Raw genomic sequence first — 27,814 nt, forward strand, 5'->3', positions numbered from 1 at the left:
AGCTTCTCTCGACGAGGAGAAGTCGGGAGCACGAGGAGGAGCCGCGATTTCGAGTCCTTTGATCAGAGCTCCGAAACCCTAGAAGTTCTTTCCGGCTGTGAGTTCGGGAACAGCAAGGTAAGTTGCTACTCACCTGCAGTAGGATAGCTCCGGATTCGTATTCCTTCTTGTTTTTGAATTTTCTGTGAAGATTGGGAATTCATGTTTGCTGCCGTGAGGTTGTTTTTGTGCCATATAGTTGCTATTTGGGTTCCTTTTTGCTTAGTTGCCGTGTAAGTCTTTGATAAAGGATTCTGCTGTGAACGAATTTCTTTTGCATTTCGGTTGTAACATGCCTAAGGATTTCTGCATTTCTGTGGATTCTGATGGATAAGGGTTTGCTGCCGTGAGTTTCAAAGGAAGGAAGTAATTAGATTAAGCATGTAGGATTGTGTTTTAATTCCTTCTTATAACATGTTCTAATGCTTTGTTCGGTTTTGGATTTGTTGTCTACTTCTTTGTTCCCATGCTCCACTTTGGACATTAAGTTGAACAAGAACAGCCCATTAAACCTATCCTAGCTTTAGAGCTTGCATTGCAGATTTTTGATTGTCTAGCATAGCAGATTTTGAATGGTTAGCATTGTAGATTAGCATTGTAGATTTTTTTTGGTTTATTCTAGCATGTTGTTTGGACTTTCCCATTTGCTATTGAATATGCATGATTAGATTTCATTTTCTATTTCGTTGCTATAGGTTTGAGCTGAGTAGATTTAGAGTTCTAGTTCCTTATGTAATTAAATGTGCATGAGTGGCATTCCTTTAAAGCAATCAGTTTCTGGTTTCTTTTGTATTGGTTATGTATGCAGAATTTGTCATTGTAGCTTAGCTTTTCCTTGCTAATTCTATGCATATGATTAGTTTTAAGGTTGGTTTCTCCTTGTTAATTCCTTAATTGAAGCATGTGAACTCAAATTACGAGCATGAACAGTTTATGTTAAGTTCAGCAAGTCTAGTTTTGTGTTACGCTTCAATTTCAGCAAGTTTAAATTCCAGTTAGTAGATCTTGTTGTTTCATTACTACCTCATTTAGCATGGACAGATTTATTTCGGCTTTAGTTGTGGTTTCCTACTAAAGTACCAAAAGATAAGAGTAAAAAAAGATAAAGAAAAGAAAAGAAAAGGCCGAGGCCTTAAGTAGATCCCAAAGTCAAGACTTGAGGGATTTTTTGCGCACAAGGTGCCTATTAAAATGCCGAGGCATTTAAAGAAGAAGTAATTAAGATTATAAGTACTTTACTTTTAAGAAGAGGCTAGTACCCGACTTCCGAGGTTGTCCTTAAACAAATCCAGGTGTTCAATTCCGAGGTCTTGGCCCTGGTAGACCGAGGTCTGCTTTTAGATTGGTGGCTCGCTACCCCAATCTATTAGGGAACGCGCATAGAGATGGTACTACCGGCCCAAGAAGAAGTTGATTATTATTTTGAAGTATTATAAGTATAAGTTTTTGAACAAGTAAAACGAGTTTTACATAAACATAAAGTATTAAAGATTAAGTTAGAACAAATGAAATAAAGTTTCATATAGTTCTGAAAATCAATAAGTTTAGTTCTTTATTCTACTATGTTTATCTAGTGGATGAGTAGTTTTCATGTTTACCTATTAGATGAGTAGCATGATTAGCGATTAGAATTACATGAGTAGATTTCTTAGCATTTCTTTGCTATTAGTTTGACATGAGCAGTTATGTTTATGCTTTATTTCTTTTTAGAGCATATAGTTTTTAGTTCTTTTCGTATACATGCACATTCGTGATTTTGTGAGTTAGATAGCGCTTACTAAGCAAATTTTGCTTATAGACTACACTTCCTCTTATTGCAGATACAGGAAAGGAAAAGATATAGAAAGGAAGACGACAAGGAGGTGTTCGAAGGATGTGTGATGTCAGGACTATGGAAGCCTTGGGACTTAGTTTAAGAATTTATTAAGATTGTCATTTATTAAGAATGTATTAGATGAGTCATTTAGTCTTCCGCTGTTAGTTAATTGTATGTTTTTATTTTGTTTCCGCTATTCATTACTTGCATGATTTGATTTCATTAAACTGCGTGGTGATGTCATTTCTTTTGTGTGTTTGATATGTGTTCCAGCCGTTTGTGGCTGTGTATATTATGTTATGTATGTCAGTTTAAGGTCATCCGTACAGGGGAGACTCTGTGGAAATTTTTCGGTAGGGTTTCCATGTGATTTTTAATCATACCGGTTAAGTAGAGTTAGTAGTTAAGTAACGGTCATCCTTAGAGAGTAGTAGTAGTGAGAAGGGTGGTCGTTACACGTAATGGAATACTTGAGGTGTTAGGGGAATACTATGCACTTTGAACAATACGACCACGCCGCACAAGAGGCGAAAGGAATTGGGAACGAGTTGTGCTAAAGGACGCAGAAGTAATTACAGACCTCAATTATGAAAGGATGGTTGGGGAATCGAAGACCGACCGTGAATTGGTCTCGGAAAAAAAAGACAGTGTCGATCGGCGGGTCATGGGGCCGATTGAACGGGGAGGCCAGGACTATCTCGTAGTCAAAGGGAGGGTCAAAGGCATTTATGAGGCTCCCAACGTCATCTGCGTCAAACCTTGTCTCCATAGTGGTGTACCAGAGTCCGGGAGCAATGTCCGACGGCTGAGAAGAACTGGCCATGGTCGGAAGCAGGAAAAGCAGAAAGCTCGAGGGACAAAAAGGAAAAACTCAAAACACACGCATGAACAGTGGTGCGGGGAGAAAAGGACGGCGAGAACTTGACGACAGGAAGGTTTGAAGGAGCTTACAAAAAGGAAAAGTCACCACGGGAGAGGAGCACAAAGATGCGGGAGCACTGGTCGCATGCACAAAATCGTCAGCAGCTATCGGAGAAGAAGACGCAAAGTGAGGAGGAGGACGCGACGACCTTATAAAGGTTGGGCTCGGTCAATCGGAGCCTTCCGATCTAGGTCACGGGAATCGGAGCACAGATCCAGCCGTTGAATTTAAACCGTCAAACGTCACATCGACGTCTGTCGCCTTGGACGTGCGGCGACTGCGACGGCGACACGTGGCACGCTCTCACAGGGTGACATTTAATGGGCACCATTATTAGACATGGGCGCGCGCTCTGCCTTAATAGGGGTGATTTGCACGAATTCTGAAAAGATTCAGATTACGTCAGCATTAACCGTGCAGTTTGCACTCATCCAAAGATGCCGAAGGAAGAATCTTGTGAGTGCAAACCCTTAGAACGCCGAGCAGCCTTAAATATCGGTACTACATAGACCGATCGGGATCCAACCAGCATACTGGCCGATCGGCCAGCCAATCACCAGACTACCTTGTCCAGTCAGTCGAACTTGCAGTCTTCTTCGACTAGACTTGAGGGGGAGACATGTGATCCGGTGATAAGGTCGGGCTCCGCCCCGCAGGAGGTCAACGCCACGTAGAAGGTCAAAGTTAAGGCGGTCAACGCCCCCAGGCTAGAGTCCGATCGGGCGACCCCATTAGCCGATCGGACTAAGGAATGACTGGTCCGGTGTTACCACAGCTCGGTCTCGCACCGAGCTTCCGACACTCAAAGGCCCAGTATCACCAAGGCATGCGCCGACCGGCGGGACATGTGCCAGACGGATATCCTGATCGGCCAAAGATCATATCACAACCAACGAAACGGAAGCACAACCCAACAAGCCTAGACAGTGGAAGTAGCCGAGCGGTCTCCCCGCTCGGCCCAGATAGCGGAAGTAGCCGAGCGGCCTCCCCGCTCGGCCCAGACAGCAGAATTAGCCGAGCGGTCCGCCCGCTCAGCCCACTAGCAGACAAAGGTAGGATCGACTGATATCCTCCTCGAGACCCGTGCCGCATACAGACAGCATGGTCGACGGCATGATTAGGCAGAGAATCGTACGACGGAAGCTTCCACTATCTTGTCAGGATATGCTCGAGCTATTGAGGTATGGTGTCATGTACACTTTTTTGACACGTCCTATCAGGGAAGCTTTGAGATGCGTGCACGCCTCAAAGAGCGTGCGCGCGCACCCCTAGGAGCCCTATATAAATTAAAGGATCCCAAGCTTCGACGAAGGTATGCTCATTCTATTATAGCTACAGTTACGCTGCCACTTTCGTTTCTTTGCTTGCTTGCTACTTTCACCGGAGATCTGACTTGAGCGTCGGAGGATCATCACCGAGACACCACTCTCTGACTCAGCACTGATGTTTTTGTATTTACAGGCTAATTTTATCGAAAGTCCACGTGTAATCAATAGGAATGTCATATCTCTAATGTCTACCTCGACTCGGACAGGATCAGTCAAGATTTGTTCAATTCTGTTTATTCTCATAGTATAGTAAGAATTTATTTTTTCTGATATATATTTTAAACTTTTCATTATTTTCTTTTGTAAAATTAAAGCTTGACTAGGTTCGGGTTCGGACCGTGACCCATCTGGGTAAATCCGTTTTGAGACTTTCTCAGTGCTAAAGGCTTACGTATCCCTTCTTTTTTTCCCATAAAGATGCGATTTTTATAGCCCTCTTCTGCGACTCGGTCTGCCCTCTCTTTCTGTGTCTGCTCCTCCGCCGTTTTATCGGCAAACGCCTGCCGTCGCCCACGAGCATAGAGACCTTCGCCTGCGTTGCGGCCGAGAGCCTCTGGAGCACGAAGGTGGTCAATCGGCACCTTAAGTGTCTGCCTTCGTTAGAGAGGAGCCCGCTCCCACTGCCGCCCCTTTCTAGACGTCTTCTGCGGGTGATGGACGAACGGAGGGTGCGGGAGAACCGCGTCCCTCTCAAGGACGTGGTAGTGGACTGCACCCGTCGGTGGTTCCAGGATGCGCTCAAGGAGGCAAAGGCCGGGGATACTGCGATGCAAGTTCTTGTTGGTCAGATGTACCAGAGCGGCTACGGAGTCTCGAAGAACGAGCAAAAGGTGAGGGCTTTTGTTTCATAATCTGTCAATTCATTGTTTCCATGCGTGGATTGAGATATTTAGTTGGAAAGGGCGGAAGAGGTTTTGCATCTCCTGCTTGTGTTGTTTGTTTTGCGGGAAATTATATATTGAGAAAAGGTGTCGCTTCTCTCACCGTTCTAATCTTTGACGATAAAGATTTCACTGCTGGGATCTCAAAAAGAGAGTTAATGGGTATGAAATTACTGGAAGATTTTAGACATATTGGTACTATTATTCTAAATGGAGAGAGCAGTCTTGTATAATGGTTGTGTTCCCCTTAGTTTAAAAGGGAAAAAATGTAGGACTTAGGTTGGTATGTGAATTTACTAGAAAGAATGCAGCAAAAAATATTGATATTTGAGATCAATTAGTTGTAGCTCCAAGAGATGATAGAATGAGAACAAATAGAATGAGATGCTGCAAAGGTGAGTAAGCCAAACAAAGTTATCATTTGTTTATCAAGATCTCACGCTAGAACAGCAAGTGATTCATAGAATCTAATTCAGTCACGCCTGACCCAGTAGCCTATTTGGTCCATCTGTCTTATTGAGTGGAGGTAGACTCATTATGATCATTACGCTTTTTGAACTAGGAATGATAATTCTATGTCAAATATCCATCCAAACATTGAAATAAAATGATGGTTGAAATAAACATCTCTATTCCATTCAATTCTGCCTACCAAATGTGCCTAAGAGTTTGAGACTATGAGTTGTATAGAATCCCTGGAAAGTTTCAATAAGTTGAAATGCTTTCACAACATATATGATTTAGTGTTTTCTATATGCTTAGATCGGATGATTAAGTGTTTCCTTCACAAGCTCTTTAATTTTTTTGGGCATCTGCAGGCAAATGCTTGGATTACAAAAGCATCAAGGTATCGAAGTTCAGTTTGGAAGGTTAGCGACAAACAGCCAGGTGATACTCTAATTGGGATGGGATCTATTTTGTTCTTGGGCATTATGTTTATGGATTTTGTTGCTGATGCTGTTAAATTTTTTTAGGTTATAATGCTAGTGACTCGGATTCTGATGAGAACATTAATATGGAATCATGAGCAGAATGGCCTGAATTAAAGAAGGTTCATAAAAGTCTTATGCTCTGTTTGGATAATTTAAACTGAATTCTCTAGATGATTGTTGCTCTACTGTGTCAAAGGGTAAAAGAAATAAATAGCCATGAATTACTATCATTTTACAGTTGCATCTGGAGTCATCGAATATAATATACCCAATACCCAATATTTTAAAATGCCTTTGTAAATTAATGGAAAAAGTGATTTGCTCCTGGTATTGAATTATTTTCCATATATCTATGCTACTTTTGATTAATGCTAATTCCATTTTTAATTTATTGTTCATGACAAATGACAAGGAACACAAATTTGTCTTTCTTTTGGTAATTTTCTTTGGTTGAAATTTCCCTCGCATTATTAAAGATCCCACAAAGTAAACAGTCAAAAGTACAAGGAAGAACTCTGTCCTGGAGACTGTCTACTTTCTACTCTGTAGTTTAAGAATGAAATAGATGCTTGCTCCTCTAATGTGGACTTTATAATGCTTTTTAGCATACGAGTTTGTTAAAATTGAGTATAGTTAATATTTAGTTTCATAATTTTCATGATTTTGGGTTTAAAGGTTGCCTTCAAATTGGTTTAGGTATATGGTTTGGATAGCAAGCTAAGTGGATCTTCACAGCACCGTTGCTTCTTTTAAGTGCTTGATTTTGTTTTTGCAAATTGGTGTGAATTATCTTTCTGCTCATGGCTTTCATCTTTTATCTCCTTGTAAATTTCGCTGCACATATTTGTCTTAAATGATTAGTATGAGAGAGCTTCTCTCGCAAAGACGTTAAGTGAATTATACATATTGTTAGAACGAAGACGACAAATCATGAACACAAATTGTGGAAAACTCCAAAGATTGGACAGACTTCCAAGTGAGGGGGAAAGACAATATATGCGAGTTATCAAAACTGAATGACCTAGAGAGAAACTCTTATATCCATAGTTATCAAAACCGGACCAAAGATAAACCCGATTGAAACTCGAGGTCACTAGCTAGTTTGTTAGTGTCTTTCAGACACATGTCGACTCGATCATCAATTCAACCAAGCTCACCAATTAGATAGCTCAGATATATATTCAGTTATGAAACTAAAAAGGATAAACATGACCTTGTATTTGTTTAATAAGTATGATGTATATTAAGGATGTTTATCAAACTTTTCACTCTCATACAACATCTTCTTCATTTTTAAACAAATCATTGGTTTTTCCTAAAGCCATTCGTGCAGTTCTCTCTTGGATAAATATATCTATCTACTAGTTTTGTTAAACATGCTTAGCATTGTTCTAGTAAACACTTGCTTTTATTTTTGTTTCCACTGAAATTTATTGGATATATTTTCTTCTCTATTCTTCCTGCAGATCCATTTTCAGTGCATCAACACACCAACTATTTACGTTTTGTTTCCCAAGGATTGTATGACCAATTGTTATGAACCAATTGTGTTTTTCAAGTTGTGCAACTTCTTCCAGTCTTTTCATTTAGGACTGTTTATTGTAAATGAGTTGTATTTGGGTACATTAATCTTTCAATTGTGTGATTTTTTTTTTTTTACAAACAAATGTGATTTCTGGATGTGACTTGTAGTTCCCTTGAAGGTTTGTTTCTTTGTTTTTAAATGTGTCATAGTTAGAGCTGAATGTTTTACATTAATCTTTCAATTGTGTGATTTTTTTTTTTTTACAAACAAATGTGATTTCTGGATGTGACTTGTAGTTCCCTTGAAGGTTTGTTTCTTTGTTTTTAAATGTGTCATAGTTAGAGCTGAACCAAACATTGATGAATAAGGCTCATGGATGATTTAGTAAGAATTTATTTATGTTTATTTAATATGAACAAGTTTGAACAATTAGTTAAATTAAATAAATAAGTTTGAACACATGAATTCCATGAATTCAATTCGTACATCAACAATGTTTAATTATCATGTCCATTAATAAAAATTTTATAATATATTAAATAATGAAGAAATTTTTAAAATAAAGAAATAAATTTATATTATCGAGTTCAATAATTAATTAAATAAATTTAAATTAAGAACTTTAAACAAATTAAATTCAAGTAAGTTTGAATCAAATTTAAACGCATAAAAAAGAAATAAAATTGAACTTGAAAAATCATCATTTTAATGATAGGATTCATTGGTAGGATTCATTTTAGATTTGACTTAGATTATTTTATAAACAAATTTGAACCATTTAGTTTACTGTCCTAATCTTAGTCCTTTAAAATTATCGAAATATATATTTTTTTAAATTTAAAATACTAATCTCAACAATACACAGTACAGTAGTACACTCAAAATCCTTTTTAAAAACTACAGAAAAATCTTCTAATGATCTTTCAATTGCACTAAAAATCCTTTAGAAAAATACACAAAATCATCCAAGGATCTTTATATTGCATCATTAGATACACAAAATCATCTAAGATCTTTCTATTGCATCATTAGATCCTCGAAACGTCGAGATGTTTCATGCAAACTTAAAATATTTGTATCTTCTCAATAAAATAAGAGATATAGTAAACAATAATTCTATTTATTATATTTTTCATAATCTGTGCCCAGATGATATGCAAGAAGTTCCAACCGAAGAGATACGCAACACAACGTGCATGAGACAATAATATAATGTCCCTTCTGTTAAAAAAAAAATCTCCCAAGCGTCAAACGTGTAACGTGATCTTCCACTTCTCCATTAATCTTCTTCACGTACTTCACACGTGCATCCAAATTTTAATAAAGGACACTTCACCTGTAATTAATTAATTTATATATATAAAAAAGTACAGGATTTGTTCATCTGTGTATAAATTTTTAATTTAAATTTTTTAGCGGATACTTATCCGAAAAAAACAATTCTCACACCTCCCCTCTGATTATTTAACAGTTAGTTATAAGTTTTAATTTATCTTCGTATAATTTAGAAACGAATGCGAAGGTGAGTAAAATCTCTTGAGTTCAATTGTATAAAATTTTATTACTGGTATGTTAACTAACTGTAATGTTAACTAAACTCGTTGTAAAGCTTAAAAAAAATTGATAAACCTAGTTAATTATGAGATGATCGATTTAGATTTATAAAAAAATTTCACTGATTATTAAGATAAATTGAGAAGTGAACGTGACAGATAATTTAAAAGTTTAATATCTTTTAATTACGTATTCTATTTTGAAGAATTTTTTTATAAATTATTATAATTATATTTGAGATTGAATCGTAAATAGTAATCTGAATATTTTATAGCATAGTCCGAGAACCGACGTAAAGACTCAAATTCCTTGTAAAGACTCAAATTCCCTATAAAAAATTTAAGATAAAATAAATAAATAAATAAATAATGAATTAATAAAGTTAAACAAAATAAATAGTCTCTTCATCTTACCGAGTATCTGTTCACTGGCATGTATGGGTCATCCTGATCTAAACTAGTTTTTAAAATTAAAAGAAAATAGGGGTATAAATAAGTCAAGTCATTCGTAAGTTATTTGAAGCTCGATTCGATAAAAGCTCGTTTGAGCTCGTTTAATGAGACTCGTTAAGATAAACAAACCAAGCTCAAGCTTCACAATATTCGGCTCGTTAGCTCATGAACATGTTCGTTAAGCTCATTAATTAATTTTTAAATAAAAATAATAATAATTTTGATATTGAATTTATAGATTTTACACTCTACTTATGAAAACATAGGTAAATATATTAAATTTATTTATTAGAATAAAATCATAAATTTTAACAAGAATATTATAATTTTTAAAAATATATTATTTAATTTTAAATGAATATTTAAATTTATAATTTATATTTATTAAGCTCGTTTAGACTTGATAAAAGTTCTCGTGAGGTATGAATATATTCGTTAAATAAAGCTCGAGCTCGACTCGATTATAAACGAGCCAAACTCAAATATCCAAAAGTTCGGATCGGTTCGGCTCAATTACATCCCTAAAAGAAAGATATATTTAAAATTATTATATAATCTTTATATTTTTCATTCAATATTTTTATTTTATCTAAAACAATAATCAATATTTTTTATTTTTTATAAAAAAATGGAAAAAGTACACCTTTTTTTTGGAAAAAAATAAAAGTATGACGTGTTCTCTGAAAGATTTTTAAAAAGAAATGCATCCATAGCAAATGCGGATTTAAACGCATTCATGTTTGATCATTCTATTAAATAAGCCACTTGTCTCCCATCGTGAAGCACAAGCATTTTTATTTTTATTATATAAATTATATTAAAAAAATTAGGGATATAAAATTATCTAATTTAAGTTTCTTCTTTCACCTTTATTTATTTTATCATTAGCTCAATCAATAAATATTAATCAAGTGTCTATAAACTCCTCAAATATTTTAAAAATATTGTTTTAACATAAAAATATTCACAAATAGGTCGATTTATACCACCAATTTACGTGATGTACATATTATCAATTCTGAATTTTAATATATTTTGAACCAAAAATATTAATTAATTAATTAATTAGTGGGGTGAGATAATGATATGAGAAAAGGTTTCTCACCTAACCTAACTCGTCGTATTCCCGCGAATGCCTTGGCGCGGACGCAACTCCACCACTTTAATCGACTTAAATGACGACTTTGTCCTTTCTTTTTTACCAAATTGACAAATTTACCATTCGGAAGCTTCTTTCTTCTAGAAACAATTTTTTTAAAAAAAATAAAAAAGTAGTTGTAAAAGCGACACGTAAGCTTCCACGTCATGCCGTATCGAATTTAGCCTTCAATTAATAACTTGCCCACGTATTAGAGGCCGCATTTTTTTCTATTATTATTATTATTATTATTAAATAAAAATAATGAATAGAAGTGTCGAGTGAATTAAAAGGGATTTTCTTGAAAAGGTTTGAAATACCATATTTAATATTATTTGAAGGTTAAATTAAATTAGAATTAAAAAATGAGCTAGATCTCATCTGTTTTGAGGAAGCATCACGGTGTCCTCCGTCAGCCGCCACCTACTCCGGTAAACGCACGTGCTTTGACCAAACAACCCCTGGTTTTGATGCTCTCGATCTCCCTCGTCCGAATTTTCGTCCCCTTTCTCTCTAAACCCTCGGCGACTTCCCCCCTTCAAATTCCCCAAATTCGCCCTCTTTCTTGCTCTTTCCTTTCTGATGGCTTCTTCCGCCGGAAGCTTGGACTCGCCGGCCAACTCCACCGGGACGACGGCGTTCGCCTTCTCGCCGACCTGCTCCTCCTTCACGGAGCTCCTAGCCAGCGACGACGGAGGCCGGAGGGACTCCGAGGGGAGCGGAGGAGGAGTGCCCAAGTTCAAGTCGGCACCGCCACCGTCGCTGCCCATATCCCGACCGCCCGTCTCGGCTTCCTCCTGCTTCGCCATCCCCGCCGGACTTAGCCCTGCGGAGCTCTTGGATTCCCCTCTTCTCCTCTCGTCTTCTCATGTAGGTGGCCTCGATGGTTACTTCTTTTAGGTCAATTTGATGTCGATTTCCATGACTGATTTCTTTGTTTCCTGCTAATCAATCAAGCATATATGGAATTAAATTAGCAACCTTGAAGGGTTTTTTTTTTTTTTTGCTTTTGTTCATTGATTTAAGTTGATATATTATGAAACGATTTGTATGAAGTCAAACGCGGTTATGTAGATCACTGAAGTCTGCGATTTTAGGGAGAAAATCTTAGATTTTGATGATATGGGCACTTGTTGCGTGGATATTGGATCTATCTGTTCTTATTGCAATATAATTTAGAAATCTATTGCTTTCTGTCCGCTTTTTTTTTTTCCTTAATTAGAATATATTGTGCTTAAAAAGTGTACTGAGCATCTTGATTTTGTTGAACAGATGTTGCCATCTCCAACTACGGGGACTTTTCCGGCACAAGCTTTGAATTCGAGGTTCTTCTCTTCTACTTCTCAACTTGGCAACAGCATCGAGAACAAAAATTTCTCCTTCCGTACCAACACAATTCCACAAAACTTGCAGACGGCACCGTATCAGAATTCCCTGGCTGCAATTTCTCCGGTACTAGTTCTTCCCTCTTGCCCCAAGGCTTGATTAATTGAATCGTCGCTCAAGTTGCTAAATTTGGATGTGAATTCTGTGTCAAACAGTGGAATCATCATGAGACCAGTGGCAACAACTCTGAACTATCTTCCTTGAAATCCAGCATCAAAGTTGAAGCTGTCGCTCCAGCGCAGGCAAACTCTCAAGCCAGCAATGGCGGTGGAATCCAAGCTTCTGTGTCTCTTCAAGATCAGAGGAGGTTGGAGGATGGATACAACTGGAGGAAATATGGCCAGAAACAAGTCAAAGCAAGTGACAACCCGCGAAGCTACTACAAGTGTACATACCCTAATTGCCCAACGAAGAAGAAGGTGGAGAGATCCTTGGATGGGCAGATCACTGAAATTGTGTACAAGGGGACTCACAATCACCCAAAACCTCAATCCACCAGAAGGAACTCAGTTGCTATGGCCCAAGCATTCCAGGGTGCTGTGTCTTCCAAAGCTTCTGAGAACTCCTGCGGGCAATCAGACATGCCTATTGATTCAGTTCAGACGCCTGATAATTCGTCAGTGTCGTTTGGGGACGATGAGATTGATATGAGCTCCCAACAGAATAATCAGGATGTCAATGATTTCGATGAAGACGAACCTGATTCCAAGCGATGGTAAGCTTCGCTAAACACTAAAAATTCATGCTAACACAATCAATTTTTAACATGCCTCACTATGAATCGTTATTGTTTCAGGAAGGCGGAAGGTGAGAATGAAGGGGTGCCAGGCCCAGGAAATAGAACTGTTAGAGAGCCCAGAGTGGTGGTTCAGACACAGAGTGACATCGACATCCTTGATGATGGTTATCGATGGAGAAAATATGGACAAAAGGTGGTGAAAGGGAATCCAAATCCAAGGTGAGTTGCAACATTGCTTTTATATATTGGTCTATATGATTGGAGCTTAAACTTTGTGTCCATCAACTGTGCTTAACAAGAACTTGTTTGATCGATAGGAGTTACTACAAATGCACCACCATGGGTTGCCCAGTGAGGAAACATGTGGAGAGAGCATCCCATGATACGAAATCAGTGATCACCACATACGAAGGCAAGCACAACCATGATGTGCCTGCAGCCAGAGGCAGCGGTGCGCCGCTACTCACCCGGCCTCAGCCAGATTGCCATGGTGCCGCCATGGCAATTCGCCCATCGGTCATGATGAATCACGTCAACCAAATTGTGGCCAACAATGCCTTCAACGGTAGACTGAATGCAGCAGTGAATTATGGGTTAGGTTATCAGAACTCAATCAACTCATTCATAACTCAACAACAACAGCTGCTGCAGCAGCAACAAGCACACATGGGGAACATGTTCTCCGAAACAAAGGAAGAACCAAGGGAAGACTCGTTCCTCGACTCACTGCTAATTTAAATTGGATTTCAGTTGATCATTGGGTGAAGCAGCATACAATGATACAGCATACGGTTTTAGTCAGTAGAACTTCTTGTACATCGCATGAGGTCTTCCAAGTTCAAAGTTATGATATATATAGACGATAATCTTCAATTTGTTTATTTGTTATAGGCCTCAATACACTTCATAAACAGGCCTCTGAACCACTAATATTTCTGTATAATTTAAAGGGAAAAAATTGCAGTCTAGGATGTAGCAAGTTGGTTAACTTCCAAGTTTGCAAATATTTTCTACAATATAAATGATTTGTTTTCATAATCATAGATGTACATTGGATAACAGTTTTGACTCTCTTTTTAGTCATAATAAATTTGTCTATATTGTTTGAATCAATAAGGATAAGTTTAATGTTTCAAAAAAAAATAATTAGAAACTACTTCAATAAGGCTCTTGGTATTTAAGGATTTTATACTGCAGGAGTGAAATGAAGTTGAGAAACATTTAAATGAAGAGTTCTTTCGTATTGAAGAATTTGTCTTTTTATAAGTCCAAAACACAATCCAATTCAATCCAAAATGCTTAGGCTCTTATGTGAAAGATATTTAGTGTTTAAATATATTTAAGAACTTTTAATTCTAGAAAAGTAAAATGGTGAAAAAAAAAATCTTTTCTGCCTCATTTTCCTTCTGATAACTTACACAAGCAAGGGAAAAGTTTTTTTTTTTTTAAGGTCTGCGTGGAGAGTTAATCTTTGATACGAGTACATAAAGAGCTGCCTTTGAAATAAGTCATTGTGAATTATTGTAAAAGTAAAAGCCAGCAATAAGCCTAAAGACAGCTTCAGGCTTGTCTCCATTCGTTGCATCTGCCACTGGTCTTTATCAGTATCCATTAACTCTGGCTAACGGACATTTTTAAGAAGCTAAGATCATCCGCAATGCTTTTAACGTGCAAATAGGTTAATACTTATTTTTTAAAAAATATATAGCATTTTTAACGTTTAAATACGTTAATACTTATTTTTTTATTTTTTTTTAAATATATAACATTAACATGTTGAAAGATTTGAACACAATAATATTACAGTAGCCAACAAAAAATATCCATGTCAACGTTAATGCCAAATGCCTGAGGCATGTCATCGTTAATGCCTAATGCCTGAGGCATTAACATTAATATTACAGTAGCCAAAAAAATATCCATGTCATCGTTAATGGCTAATGCTTGATGATCTAATGCCTGAGGCATGTCATCGTTAATGGCTAATGCTTGAGGCATTAACTTCGTTATGGATGCCCTAATGAGTAAAACATTCACTTTTTTTTCAGCATCCAACAACTCTGGGTAAAAGAAAACTGATACTAGAAAACCTATTGGGTTAAATATTACATGTATATACTAGTTAAATTCTTCTAAGAGAAAAAAAAAAATCTATAGTATGCAAAATGCCTGTGAATAATAAATGGAGTAATCACATGCTATTTGACTGACGGCGTTTTGGACAAGGATTCGAGGTAATTTTGTTGAGCCAGAACTGTCTTCCTTACCAGAATGTTGAGCTCTATTGGTTTGGAGGCACGTCTGCGTTGGACATTCCAAACCCTGCTATACTCTTTGGAGAGTCGACTTGCAAAGTGTTCCAATCATCACCGATGGGCACCATCAGACTGTTGCTGAAGCCAACATCCAGCAGGTTCGGGTACAGACCCCAGATCATGGCAGCAGGATCTAGATTTTGAGAATGGTATGTGATATCTTCAGGCAAGTGGTGTTGCCAGTTTGAACCAGTGACGCCTTCATCATTTGTCATATCAGTAGCCATCATGTTCAGCATCTCTTCCATGGAGAATTCTTCCTCCATGTTCGACTCTTGGAAAACGATATTCGAAGTGTCAGCTGCAGATGATGATGATGGTTCAACATAACACCCCAACTCATCTCTCTGCTCTATCTTCGGAAACCTGGTTTCAGTCTGATGGAGTTGGGATGTATTGTTCGCAGCATCATAGTATCCTACCTCCTCTATCTTTTCCACCTTGGGAAGCTTGATTCCAGCTTCTTTGTGTCGAAGTGCATGGTCCATGGCTGTTGCACCGTCATGACCAGTTCTTTGAACCTCCATGTCAGTCTGGCGAAGCACAGATATACCCACAGCATCCTGTTGATGAGAATCTTGGCTAAAGATGGAGGCATCAGCAGCATCTGAATGATACGAGGTCGCGGTCGGTTCACACAAGGCGCTGCTAGGCAAGTTGACACGAGCAAGAGCTCCATACATTGCCCTTGCTGCATTATCATAAGCAAGAGCAGCTTGGGTGGCATCAGGAAAGGTTCCTAACCAAAGACGGCCTCCTCGGTTTGGTTCTCGGATCTCCGCGACCCATTTGCCCCATGTTCGCTGTCTTACACCACGATATCTGCAACTGCCATTCTCTGGTCCTCCTTTACCTCGCATGCATCCTTTTTTTGAACCTTTCGCAGGTGGCTTTACCACTTGCTTTTCACTGTCAAGGAAACTGCCAAGCTGATGATTGTGCTGCTTCCACCAAGCAAGTGTTTGGGATACAGAAGCGGAGCCACTACTCCCCCTACGTACTTTCCTCTTACTGGAACAAGAGAGGTTTTTAATTATCAAAAATAAGAACTTAGGAAAATAAATACAGACAAATTGCTAATGATAAAAACCAACCAACGGGAAAACTTTAACAAAAGAAGACTACTCAAACTGTTCCTTTGAAACAGACTAAGATAAAACTAAACCCATTTTTAATAGAAGAAAATCAAAATGACACTGAAGGTAACACAGCAAATTCAGGAGGTGAATTTAATTTCATACCTATACACTGTAGAAACAAAGTTACCAATCACCTGCTGCTCCCTAATTCCACTTCAGCAGAAATCACAAGAGAAGCACAAAAAGAATAAGTAAATGTGTTCTTTGAACATCCTAAGAACTAAAACTCAAGTCAGTAAAACAATGATCTGCCTCAACATTGCTACAGCAAAGCTGAACATCATGCACGACTATTTGTTACCAGGCCAGAAAGCCAATTTCAAATGTTTCACACTTGAACTAATCTGGCATGTAAATGGGAAGTAATTATGAGCTTGCAGTTCATTCAGGTACTCGCTTCTCAGCAGAACCGAAAGTGTTTGCATGCCACATAGAAATTGATATGTTGATGGACTTTATCATCTTCATCACCAACAAAAACTGCGCTTGTCTTTTTGATACAGCGAATAAGGTGGGCCCCCTAAAGTCCAAAAGGTTGGCTGACATAAAAATCAAAATCAAGGAGTCAAAGTTAGGGTGTACGAGGTGGGCCAATCACTCTCACCAAGGTTCAGCTCCTCATTTAGCCAATGCAAGTTTGAGTATACAACCGGTCAGATACAAAACCGGTTGGACTTAAGGGACTTAGTTCTTCAACTCTCAAATGCAAGCCGGACTCGGAACTGGTCGAGCGTAAGGAACTTAGCTCCTCATCTCTCCAATACAAGTTTCTCAATACATAGTCGGTCGGCCCCAACGCCGGTCGGACCTATGGAGCTTAGCTCCAATACAAGTTTCTCAGTATATAGCCGATCGGCCCCAATGCAGGTTGGACCTATAGGGCTTAGTTCCCTACTTCTCATGTGCAAGTTTCCCAATATACAATCGATCGACTACAAGACCGGTTTGACTATCTCCAAGAGATAACATTGTTAAATCACAACAATCTGTCAAATAGAACCTTCTTCTGAGGGTGGTCGTACAACTTCCATTACCTAATGTTAGTTAACACATTTTGACATCAAACATTCTCTGACACCTCATTATTACGGAGGTTCTGAGGGTTAATATAAAAAAGGATCCTCTCTGTTGGCCAAGTACGTTTTGGAGGGAATACACAGCTACGCTGCTTTTCATATTCTTCCCCACTTTTCGCTCAGCTACGGTGCTGGCTTGAGCGTTGGAGTGCCTACGCCAAGGACCCCCTGCCTGGTTCTTGCTCGAACATTTCCCTTTGCTCACTTTGCGGTGTAGAATGTGTTAGGTGTCATCTTTTCTCCATCTCAGAATCTTCTCCAATCAACGACAGAGTTATCTGTCTAGCACGTCATCTTCACCGATTTCAGAAAAGATCATCTTTTTTGTCAATGCTAGGGATGACACTGGTCTGCTAGAGATGACAATGGTTGGATTTGGATCAGATTCCTTATCCTCCATTCTCATCCCTATTTTTGTCGGGTTTTCAACTTTCATCTCCATCCCCATACCCATATCTATCGGGAATCGGATATCTATTCTCATACTCATAACCATCAGAGGATCGGATATCCTCTATACTAATAATTTTCTTTATTTCATCCAGCTACCATCATTCAACAAAAGCATATTAGAATTAACATCATAACAAAAAAATATAATTAAAAAATGAATTAAACATCTATAACATACTACTAATTTAATCATATTCAATAATAAAAGATTAAATACCAATAATATATATATATATATATATATATGGTATTCGGATCAGGGTCGAATAGGATTCTACTCATACCCAATTATTTAATCATTCCCAATCAATGCATTGGATTCTATGAAAGCCAATAGCACTAATATTGACTACTTTCTTCTCTGCTTCTCTCTACTATTACATTTTTCACTCAAATTTAATTTAACTTATAATTGTAGGATTTATTGATGACCTTTTAATATATCCATATCATATCAATTTGTTTTCTCAAGTTTTATCACCTATTTGAGATACCAATTCCAATTAAAATGTTTATCACACCATCCTTCTTATCATTAATTATTATTTGTGTTTGCCCCTAAGGGCGGAGAATTTAGTTCATATGATGTCCAGCTGGATACCTCAACCCTTACTTATATGCATTGATGTTGCTGGACGAAAGCCACCATGAAGGGGCCACCGAGGTAATGGTTTCACATTTTCCCACATGAGCATAGCTGAGTTGGTACTCAGGTGAGAAGTTGCCACAATAGATCTCGAGTTTGAATCACGCCTAGGAGGTCACTAGGTTGGCCAAATGACCTCCCATGATTTACTCCTTTCCAATATGTTTGGAGCGGTCTTGGAGGAGTCCCGTGGTGAGGGTTATTACCTTTTGCCATAATTAATTATCATCTATGTTGCACAAACTTTTATGTGCCACTTCTATCAACCCAATGCAACTCAAAAAATATAGTGCATCATACAACACTCATCAGATTTCCCTTTTGACTCAAAGACACACTGACCACACAGGATTCATAAGTCCATCACTCATTCTTTATTTTATTATCAGAATTGAAAATAATTATCATTAATATTATTTTCTTTAGTTAGTCCTACCAAGACATGATTGATCATTTACGCTACTCAGATATATAATCATAGTCTAAGCTGTTGTCAGGTAAAAGAAACACAATTAAAGCCACAAAGGGATGCTTAATGATAACCTAGAAACCTTGCCATTCAACTCCCTACAAGTAGTATCATTATTAATATTAAAATTAATTAAATAACTTTTTATTGCATTAGCAAAAATTTTCTTTTCATAAATTTTCTTTCACACCTTCACCACCAATTAAAATTATTATCTAACTATAAAATCAATCAATCATCCGATTATAACATTTTTATTTATTTTTAATAACTTATGCAATTTTAGATGCAATCCAATCCAAGCTTCTCTTCATTGACTTGATCTTCTATACTTTGTTACCCAACTGTTAAATATCGGCATTCATTGACAATCGCAAATCATGCTGCAATCATAAAAAATCTGTATAACTACAATGCAATGAGAAGCAGAAACTGATTCTAGCCGATAAAGTGCTAGTAAGATCTCCAAAAAAAATCTACTTTATCAACTTCTCTTTGCTCTAACCACGACAAAATACTTGTTGGGGAATCATTTTAGAGCCTAAAATTCAACCAACCCTCATTCTTCATAGCATGAGACCAGTCGGCATTAGTTACATGCTAGAAATAAAAAAATCTAACCCAACCATCAAATCCTTACCACATTGCGCTGAGCTATTGAGATTTTATGTTATATAAAAACGCATAAAAACAAATTAAAAAAGCAACACTTACGCCTGAACCAAAATAATCAGCTAACTCGACCAGAATCGGCAATATTAATGCATGCCGTATACGCAGTGAGATCACCTAGGAAAGTGAAACACTCCTCGTCGGAATCTAAAACGCCAACATGAATGCGCTCCTCGGCCTCACCAGACTCACACAATAAACCTAAACACTCGATTTCTTGCCTTGCAGTTAAGTTGTTTTGTTGACATCAAAAATCCCCAAAGAACTAATCAAATAGCGCAAGCGCACAACACAAAAAAAAAAAAAAAAAAAAAAAAAAAAACTCGGTCTAAAGAACAAACAAACATCTAATCGAAGCAAGCATTCCATTCTAACCTATCCGTCTCTGTCATCTCGTTGCTCTCCTTTTTCTCCTCCGTTTAGGGCTCCCGATCACGGTTTCGACTTCCCGCTTTTCGCATGTTTCTTGAGCTCGAAGAAAGTTGCAATGCGGCGCCCGCAATATTTATACAAAGGCTTCACGCAGGAGTAGTCGTGTCGAATGTCGACGAAGCAAGCGTCACGTGGCGACGACCTTCCCCGGTTTCTTAACCCGCAAGGCACTACTTCTCCATCTAACCGTACACGTGCGCCTCAACATCGGTGCCGCGGCAATCCGGGTTTGCTTCCCGAGACCGCCCCCGGCTTCGCCAACTGGGGTCCAATTCGGTCTAACAAAGGAGAACCGCTCGATCAAAGAGAAACTGATTAATAATTCATTAAACTCTAACGAGCAACAAAGTAAACAATCAAATCCCATAATGCTTTCTTTTCACCTTAATCGAAGAAGAAAGAAGTCTATAATTAAATTCCAGAATGCTTCTTTTTTCATCATTAATCAAATTCCACAGTTTTTTTTTTTTATCTTAATTAAAGAAGAAACAGGTAAATTATATTAAACGCCCTCGTCTTAATCAAATTCCATAATGCTCCTCCGCCTTTCGTCTTCGTGAAACGCCCTCGACGCCTCGCGATCTCTTCTTCGTCCGCAGCATGCATCTTCCTTCACGCCTACACCAGCACTGTTAGCAGGGAATCCATTCAGATTCAGGGCCGGTAGGACACCCTGGTCATCGAGAAAGAATTAAGACGCCAGAGCCAGGGTTCTGCATGCATATGGAGCACGCAGCCGTTGGATCGGATCGGGGAGCGATCACACCTGCGTGTTCGTCGGAGTGGAAGCTGGGTGCAGATCTGTCGCGCGTCTCAGTCGAAAGCGGATATGGAATGGTAGCGAGGGTCGTCGTGGGATTCGTGGTCGTCGTCATCGTCGGTGGCGGCGGCGTCTGTGCGAAATGGGGATCGTGAAGGCGAAGAGAGGTTAATATTGGCTCAATTGCGGTGGAGGAGACCTCGGAGACTCGCATCGTTGTCGGGAATTTGTCTCGAAAGTAGAGGTATTGCAAACCGTACACAGAGTTACTGTCGGAAAAAATAATAATGTTAAATAGATAGAAAATTATCCGCCTTCAAATTTAATATTTAATCTCGTCGTAAAATTTAGTAAGACAATTTAATTTCATAATTACTTAATACGGAATTAAAATTTTATCACATCAACAATTCATAGATGAAATTACTATTCCTAGTTTTAGTGTTGAAATTTTATTTCCGTTTTTAATCTTAGTGATAAAAATTATAACTCTATCGCTAAATTTTATAAAAATTTTAATAGAACCTCCTTGTTTTTACATTTTCCCTCGTTATAAGAAAAAAATTAAAAGATAATATTTTTATGTATTATTTATGTGGCTGAAAAAATATGATTAAAAATACTGTTATAAAAAATTCATTAAAAAATAATACTTAAAAAATATTGTCATTTAAAAAAAAATATTTTTACAATGTTTAAAAAGTATTATCATTTTTTATAAAGATAACGTTTTTGTGACGCTTAAAATATAATTTTTTTAAAAATAATATTTTTTTAATGAATAAAAAATATTATCTTTTCTAAAATACAATTTTTTAACCAAAGATAAATTTATTTACAAATAGAAAATATAAGTATCTACCGACTTTATGAAGAATTTAACTATGAGTATCCATAAATAGAAAATATGAGTATTCATAATCTTTTTTAAAATACTATTTAACAAAACATACAACTTCATACAATTCAAATAGAAAATACGTATACATAATCCACAAACTTTGTATATATGTTAATTCTGTATAAAAGTCAAAAACCTTTCATGGATTGAATCTTTCGAGTAAAATTAGATTCAAGTAAAATTACATCTACGTCTTCTTGAAAAATATGAGTATCATTCTTGGAAAAAAAATAATCTATTTTTAGTTTCTTTTCACATTCATGTACGAGGAAGAAAATTATTACATTATAATTAAAATGAAGTAGCTTACATAATTAATACATTAAACCCAATGAATAGATTTAACAAAGATAATAAATTAACAATAGATGTAATATCTATATATATTATACTTGATTATATACTTTCTAATTAAAAATTAAACTAAATGAATAGATTCTATGCTTTTAAATAAAAAATTATTGGATGCTGATGCGGAGATAAGAGCTTATGTGGCACAGGTCAATAGTCACGGTGTATGTCAAAGTCAAAGCGGTTAACACCAGTGTTCAAGCAAGGCTAATCCGAGCAGAAATGACTACATTAGCCGATCTAAATGATGTTATTCGGTCGGCAGGAAATCAGTCTAAGCTGACCACCTGCCCGGTCGGATATGGCACCGACATCAGTAATCAGGGGCAGCCCGACTGGGGAGGCTAAGGGAGGCTTCAACCCCCCCCCCAGCCTAGTTGTCGTCCACTAGATATCACCGGACGACAAGAAAGTTTTCGCACAGAGCAAGAGGATGAGGAGGCTTCAGCCTCCCCCACTTGCCGGTGTAGCCGTGTAGGCCCCGTGGGTTGTGGCAATGCGTTGTGCGTCGGTTCTGCTACGACACTGCGCTAGTGCGCTGTGCGGCTATGCGCCCTGTGCCATTATGCGGTGCGACCGTGCGGGTGCGCTGCCACTGTCGGAGAAGACGGAGCATTTTTTTTCATTTCCTTACCATTTTTAATTAAACAATATGAGCGGGGCCCAAGATTAAATAAATTAAATAATAAAAAAACAAAAATCATTAAAGACGGACAACAACTTTGTAAATATGCATTTTTTTTATTTTCTTTGCCCCCATCACTGCTGCTTCGCAAACGGCGGAAACCCTAAGAGCTAAGTCCCTAACTTCTTCCAATCAGGGGGCGGACCGACTGGGAAGGCTGAGGGAGGCTTCAGGAACCTAGCTGTCGTCCACTAGACATTACCGGACGACAAGAAAGTTTCCGCATAGAGCAAGAGGATGAGGAGGCTTCATCCTCCCCCACTTGTCGGTGTAGCCGTGTAGGCCCTGTGGGTTGTGGCAGTGCCCTATGCGTCGGTGCCGCTACGACGCTGCGCTAGTGCGCTGTGCGGCTGTGCGGCTGTGCACCCTGTGCCACTATGCAGTGCGCTTGTGCGGGTGCGCTGCCACTGTCGGAGAAGACGGAGCATTTTTTTTTCATTTCCTTACCATTTTTAATTAAACAATATGAGTGGGGTCCAAGGTTAAATAAATTAAATAATAAAAAAACAAAAATCATTAAAGATGGACAACAACTTTGTAAATATGCATTTTTTTTAATTTTCTTTGCCCCCATCGTCGTTGCTTCGCAAACGGCGGAAACCCTAAGGGCCAAGTCCCTAACTTCTTCCAGTTCCTCTCCCACTCAACTCTCCTCCAACTCTAAGGCTCTAGAGTTTAAGGCTCCAAGCTTCCAACCAAGTCTCCAACTCCAAGTGCGATAGTCAGTGCCTCGGTGGAGTCGCGCTGTCGCGATCTCTCTCGCGGGCAACTAGGCGGCAAGTGCCAGGTAGCGACAGTAGTCTGAACTCTGAAGTCTCCATTCTCCAACCGGTAACCGAGTCTCTAACTCCAAGGCTCCTAACACCATTTCTTCATAAGGTTAGAACTTAGATTTGCTATGTTTAAATTTTTTTTTTATTATTTGTTTTTTTTTGGAAATGTACAAGATACCATATTACCATTATAGTTTAGTTTTCTATTAGATTGGTAGTTTTCCATTATTATTTATTTATTTATTGTAAAATATACAAAATTACATTTGTAGTTTAGTTTTCCATGAGTATTCTATTAGATTGGTAGTGGTACTGTGGTAGTTTATTAAAGTTTTAGTTCAACATATATTTTTCCATTACATATTTACATTTGTAGTTGTCTATTACATAATTTATTTTTAGTTATTTATTTGTGTAGGATATGGAGAGATTTTTTAAATGAACTTGTAGTTCGGGCTCTGGCTCCTCTAATGAGCCGAATTTTATTGAACAAGTAGAAAATCAATCCCGTGTAGAATTAAATTTGGATGATATTGTTAGTGATCCGGGATTACGAAAACCAATTGAAGAATTTGATATTACTATTCGAGATCAAGCTCGAAGAGAGTATGCGCTCAGAGGGCCTTGTCAACCAAATGGTCATGTGTATCCGAAAACAACTTTTGGTAATCAAGAAAGAAGTTTTCAAGGAACTTGGTATAAAAAATATACATGGCTAGAGTATAACATATCAAAAGATGTTGCATTTTGTTTTTGGTGTTATCTTTTCAAACCGTTAAATAAAAAAAATATAGATAATGCATTTATAAAAGATGGATACAACAATTGGAAAAGAGCATTAGAAAGATTCAATCGTCATATGAGGACTGTGAATAGTTGTCACAATGAAGCTAGAATACAATTTGAGGCTTTTCAAGATCAAAGGCATAGTGTGAGGAATATTTTATGAGTACATAGTCGCGATATGGAAATTGATTATCGCACTCATTTAACAGCAATGTTGGATGTGACACGCTTTCTATTGAAGCAAGGGTTGCCCTTTCGTGGACACGATGAGTCAACTAGTTCTTCAAATAGAGGTAATTTTCTTGAGTTGCTTGAATGATATAGTCAACAAAATGAAGAGGTTTCTAAAGTTATAAAATAAAATGCTCATGCAAACAATCAATTGACTTTCCCAAAAATTTAAAAGGATTTAACACGTGCTTGTACTTCAGAGATCACACTTGCTATAATCAATGATATTGAAGATAAATTCTTTTCTTTGATGGTTTATGAGGCTCGGGACAGTTCAGTGAAGGAGCATATGGGAGTTGTTTTGAGGTTTGTGAATAAAAAAGGATGTGTGATTGAACGATTTCTTGCAGTTGTGCATGTGCCTGACACTAGTTCTCATTCTTTGAAAATGGCTATTGATGCTTTATTTGTGCAACATGATTTATCATTATCTAGATTGAGAGGCCAAGGATATGATGGAGCTTCAAATATGCGTGGTGAGTTCAATGGATTGAAATATCTGATACTACAAGAAAATCCATTTGCAATGTATGTTCACTATTTCTCTCATAAGCTCTAATTAGTTCTTATTGCTGTTGCCCATGATAATTTTACTGTGAGTGAATTTTTTTGGATATATCACTATGATTGTGAATATATCTGGAGCATCTTGTAAGAGGAGAGATCAACTTAGAAAGATTCAACATGATAAAATAATTGTTGAATTGAAAAGTGGAGAAATTACTAGTGGAAAAGGTAAAAAAATCAAGAAACTAGTTTAGCAAAACCTGGAGATACTTGTTGGGGATCACACTACTTAACATTACTTCATTTATGCTCTATGTGGTCTTCAGTGATAGAAGTGTTAGGAAATGTACATGATGATACCTCTTATTCTGCGAATAAAGGTGTTGTCGTAGGTTTAATTGAGAAGATGGAGAGTTATCAATTTATTTTTGTGTTACATTTGATAAAGTATATATTGGGAATTACAAATGAGTTATCACTTTCCCTACAACAAGGGGATTAAAATATTGTTCAAGCCATGTCCTTGGTTAGAAGTGTGAAATGTCGACTACAAAACTTTAGGGAAGATGGATGGCAGATAATTTTGGAACAAGTTAACACATTTTGTAAATTGAATATGATTCCAATACTTGATATGGAGGACAACATGCTAACTCGTGGTCATGGTAGGCGTAGAGGGCAACTCATCATCAATTTTCATCATTATCGTGTGGAGATTTTTTGTCAAGTATTATTTCTAAAAATCTATTTTTTTTTGTTAAAGAGATTTCATTGATTATTAATGTTATTATGGTTGCAAATTCGAATGCTAGGTTGTTGATTTAATTATACAAGAGATGAATAATCATTTTTCAGAAGTTAGTACGGAATTGCTTGGTTGCATATCATGTCTTCATCCAAGAAATTCTTTTTCTCAATTTGATGTTCACAAACTCCTCCATCTTACTGATTTTTATCCCAAGGACTTCTGTGGTACTGATTATTTATTTTTGGAACAACAACTTATGAGTTACTTTTATAATATGCGGGATGATCCTTACTTTTCTTCAATTGATGACTTAGGAATTCTTGTTCAGAAATTGGTTGAGACTGAAAAACATTCGGTGTTCCCATTGGTTTATCGTATGATAGAGTTGGCATTAGTTTTACCAGTTGCAACTACTTCGGTTGAACGAGTTTTTTCTGCAATGAAGACTGTGAAGACTGATTTATGTATAGAATGGGAGATGAATGAATGAATGACAGTCTAGTTGTATACATTGAAAAGGATATTTTTCCTACAATTGAAAATGAGCAAATATTACAACATTTTCAACAAATACAATCTCGTAGAATCCAATTGCCTCCTCTTGTACCGACTCGTCGGTCATCGCCGACTTCTGTGTAAACTCAGAAATAAAGCTCACCTATGGAAGAAAGGTAGGCTAATCTTTGCTAAACTTCTAGATTTTTTTCTCTTGCAAGTTAGATTAAATGTTCTCAATGTTAATTTATCAGGTTATGGAGATTCGGTCGAGTATTAAGTGAGACAAGGGAAAGACTCTCGAGTTCTAGTCTCTTGGACTCTTGGTAAACTCTAACAATATCATGTCAATCACATATTGTAAGTATTAGAATTACAGTTTGTTATATGTTTTAAATGAGAATCCTAAGTATTCAATAAGATCAATTGGTTGTGATTAACTTAATAGGCTCTCGAGTGTTTCATGTTGTTAGTCATCAAGTGGGTTGTAAAATGAGATGTAGACCTATTTATTATTGCTTTTGTATTGGCAGAAATATTTACTATTAAAGTGTTCTTTGTTCATCGTTGATTCCTCAAAATTCTGAACCTCTTTTTTTTTTGCTCTGTTCTACACTATCTCTCATGAGAATTTCATGCGTATAGTTGGCTGCAGTTTCTTTGTGAGTGACGTTCATGTTTATTTGGCTGCAATTTTCTGTAGCAACGTATATTATGCAAGAGTTGGAGCCTTGGAGGGATCAGCACACTGGAAATGAATAGACTAGATCTTAACTTCTTTGCCCGTTAGATTTCAGACTTCATGTGTATAGTTTCTGTAGCATTGTATATTATGCAAGAGTTGATGTAAAGCTTTAATTATTAAATATTTTTATTTAGTCGCAAAAAAAAAATCTGTACAATTCAGGCCCCTTGAATTTTTTTTTCTAGTTCCGCCCCTGTCAGTAATGTGAATTAATAAAGTAGAAGACTAAAGGCCTTGAGGAAGAGAAAACAAAGGAGAACACTCCATCTTGTTGGAATGTATAGTAAAAGCCTAGCTTTTTTGTATAAATATTTACTTAGAAATAAGAATCATATTAGTCAAATATCTACATTTATAAGTTAAGTGTAGTTGTTTGATTAATTTATATTGTAAATAACATGGTGTGTGGTGTCATACACAGAAGATCATGTTATCAATTCCTTATAAATTATAAACAGTAGCTCACGACTGAGATGGAAAGGAACAAACCATTGGAATAGTCGTAGTGTAATTAGGCATTAGTTTATCTTGACTGATAAATTATACTAGTACACTCTGAGTGTATTGAATAGGACCATTTAAGGTAAGTTCTTTTTATACTGACTTAATAAAAGAATAAGACCTTAGTTATTATGGAAGTGTGTGCTCTTAATCCTAATATAATAACAAGGACATATATTTAGTATTTATTTCTTTGACTTATCAAAGGGTGAGATTTAGCTCGATAAATCAATAGGTCCGATAAGTTGGGAAATGATATTACTTATAGTGTGTGTTGTTGATTATAGAAGGAAACTGTGTCCTAGTAAAATGGTCAGGCAATCTCTCTGATGGACTCCTCAGATGCTTGTTTAATTGAAAATAAGCTCCAGGGAGTTTTGTGATACCTCTTGTTGCTAGAAAAATAATGCAAGAAAA

General features: G+C 37.1%; 4 protein-coding genes across 4 annotated transcripts; 3 read left to right on the plus strand and 1 right to left on the minus strand.

The window, feature by feature from the left end:
* The first annotated feature begins 4,521 nt into the window (after positions 1 to 4,521).
* LOC122005437 lies at positions 4,522 to 7,642 on the plus strand. The gene is made up of 4 exons (XM_042560471.1): positions 4,522 to 4,935; positions 5,805 to 5,874; positions 5,961 to 6,037; positions 7,385 to 7,642. The coding sequence occupies exons 1-3, from the start codon at positions 4,759 to 4,761 to the stop codon at positions 6,011 to 6,013; spliced, it is 300 nt and encodes a 99-aa protein (XP_042416405.1). The 5' UTR covers positions 4,522 to 4,758; the 3' UTR covers positions 6,014 to 6,037; positions 7,385 to 7,642.
* Positions 7,643 to 11,080: 3,438 nt separating this feature from the next.
* On the plus strand, positions 11,081 to 13,750 carry LOC122005438 (probable WRKY transcription factor 26). Its single transcript, XM_042560472.1, has 5 exons — positions 11,081 to 11,457; positions 11,860 to 12,039; positions 12,129 to 12,688; positions 12,770 to 12,931; positions 13,030 to 13,750. Exons 1-5 carry the CDS (start codon positions 11,170 to 11,172, stop codon positions 13,448 to 13,450), a joined length of 1,611 nt encoding a protein of 536 aa, XP_042416406.1. The 5' UTR covers positions 11,081 to 11,169; the 3' UTR covers positions 13,451 to 13,750.
* An 881-nt stretch (positions 13,751 to 14,631) lies between these two features.
* Positions 14,632 to 19,967, minus strand: LOC122005439 (dehydration-responsive element-binding protein 2B-like). The gene is made up of 2 exons (XM_042560473.1): positions 19,858 to 19,967; positions 14,632 to 16,038 (listed from the first exon to the last, which is right to left on the minus strand). Exons 1-2 carry the CDS (start codon positions 19,872 to 19,874, stop codon positions 14,994 to 14,996), a joined length of 1,062 nt encoding a protein of 353 aa, XP_042416407.1. The 5' UTR covers positions 19,875 to 19,967; the 3' UTR covers positions 14,632 to 14,993.
* A 4,381-nt stretch (positions 19,968 to 24,348) lies between these two features.
* LOC122004213 lies at positions 24,349 to 26,146 on the plus strand. The gene is made up of 3 exons (XM_042559134.1): positions 24,349 to 24,463; positions 24,602 to 24,877; positions 25,971 to 26,146. The coding sequence occupies exons 1-3, from the start codon at positions 24,349 to 24,351 to the stop codon at positions 26,144 to 26,146; spliced, it is 567 nt and encodes a 188-aa protein (XP_042415068.1).
* Positions 26,147 to 27,814: the final 1,668 nt, after the last annotated feature.

The sequence above is a fragment of the Zingiber officinale genome, chromosome 7B (genome assembly GCF_018446385.1).
Source record: "Zingiber officinale cultivar Zhangliang chromosome 7B, Zo_v1.1, whole genome shotgun sequence".
In the NCBI taxonomy this organism is placed as follows: domain Eukaryota; kingdom Viridiplantae; phylum Streptophyta; class Magnoliopsida; order Zingiberales; family Zingiberaceae; genus Zingiber; species Zingiber officinale.

Excerpts from the sequence above, each read along its gene's own strand:
- LOC122005437 (XM_042560471.1), top strand. The coding sequence starts at position 4,759 with ATGGACGAACGGAGGGTGCGGGAGAACCGCGTCCCTCTCAAGGACGTG. Across the intron at positions 4,936-5,804 it reads TCTCGAAGAACGAGCAAAAG|GCAAATGCTTGGATTACAAA; the intron begins GTGAGGGCTTTT and ends GGGCATCTGCAG. Across the intron at positions 5,875-5,960 it reads GGTTAGCGACAAACAGCCAG|GTTATAATGCTAGTGACTCG; the intron begins GTGATACTCTAA and ends AAATTTTTTTAG.
- LOC122005438 (XM_042560472.1), top strand. The coding sequence starts at position 11,170 with ATGGCTTCTTCCGCCGGAAGCTTGGACTCGCCGGCCAACTCCACCGGG. Across the intron at positions 11,458-11,859 it reads TTCTCCTCTCGTCTTCTCAT|ATGTTGCCATCTCCAACTAC; the intron begins GTAGGTGGCCTC and ends TTTGTTGAACAG. Across the intron at positions 12,040-12,128 it reads CCCTGGCTGCAATTTCTCCG|TGGAATCATCATGAGACCAG; the intron begins GTACTAGTTCTT and ends TGTGTCAAACAG.
- LOC122004213 (XM_042559134.1), top strand. The coding sequence starts at position 24,349 with ATGGAAATTGATTATCGCACTCATTTAACAGCAATGTTGGATGTGACA. Across the intron at positions 24,464-24,601 it reads AACTAGTTCTTCAAATAGAG|AGATCACACTTGCTATAATC; the intron begins GTAATTTTCTTG and ends CTTGTACTTCAG. Across the intron at positions 24,878-25,970 it reads TGGAGCTTCAAATATGCGTG|GAATTCTTGTTCAGAAATTG; the intron begins GTGAGTTCAATG and ends TTGATGACTTAG.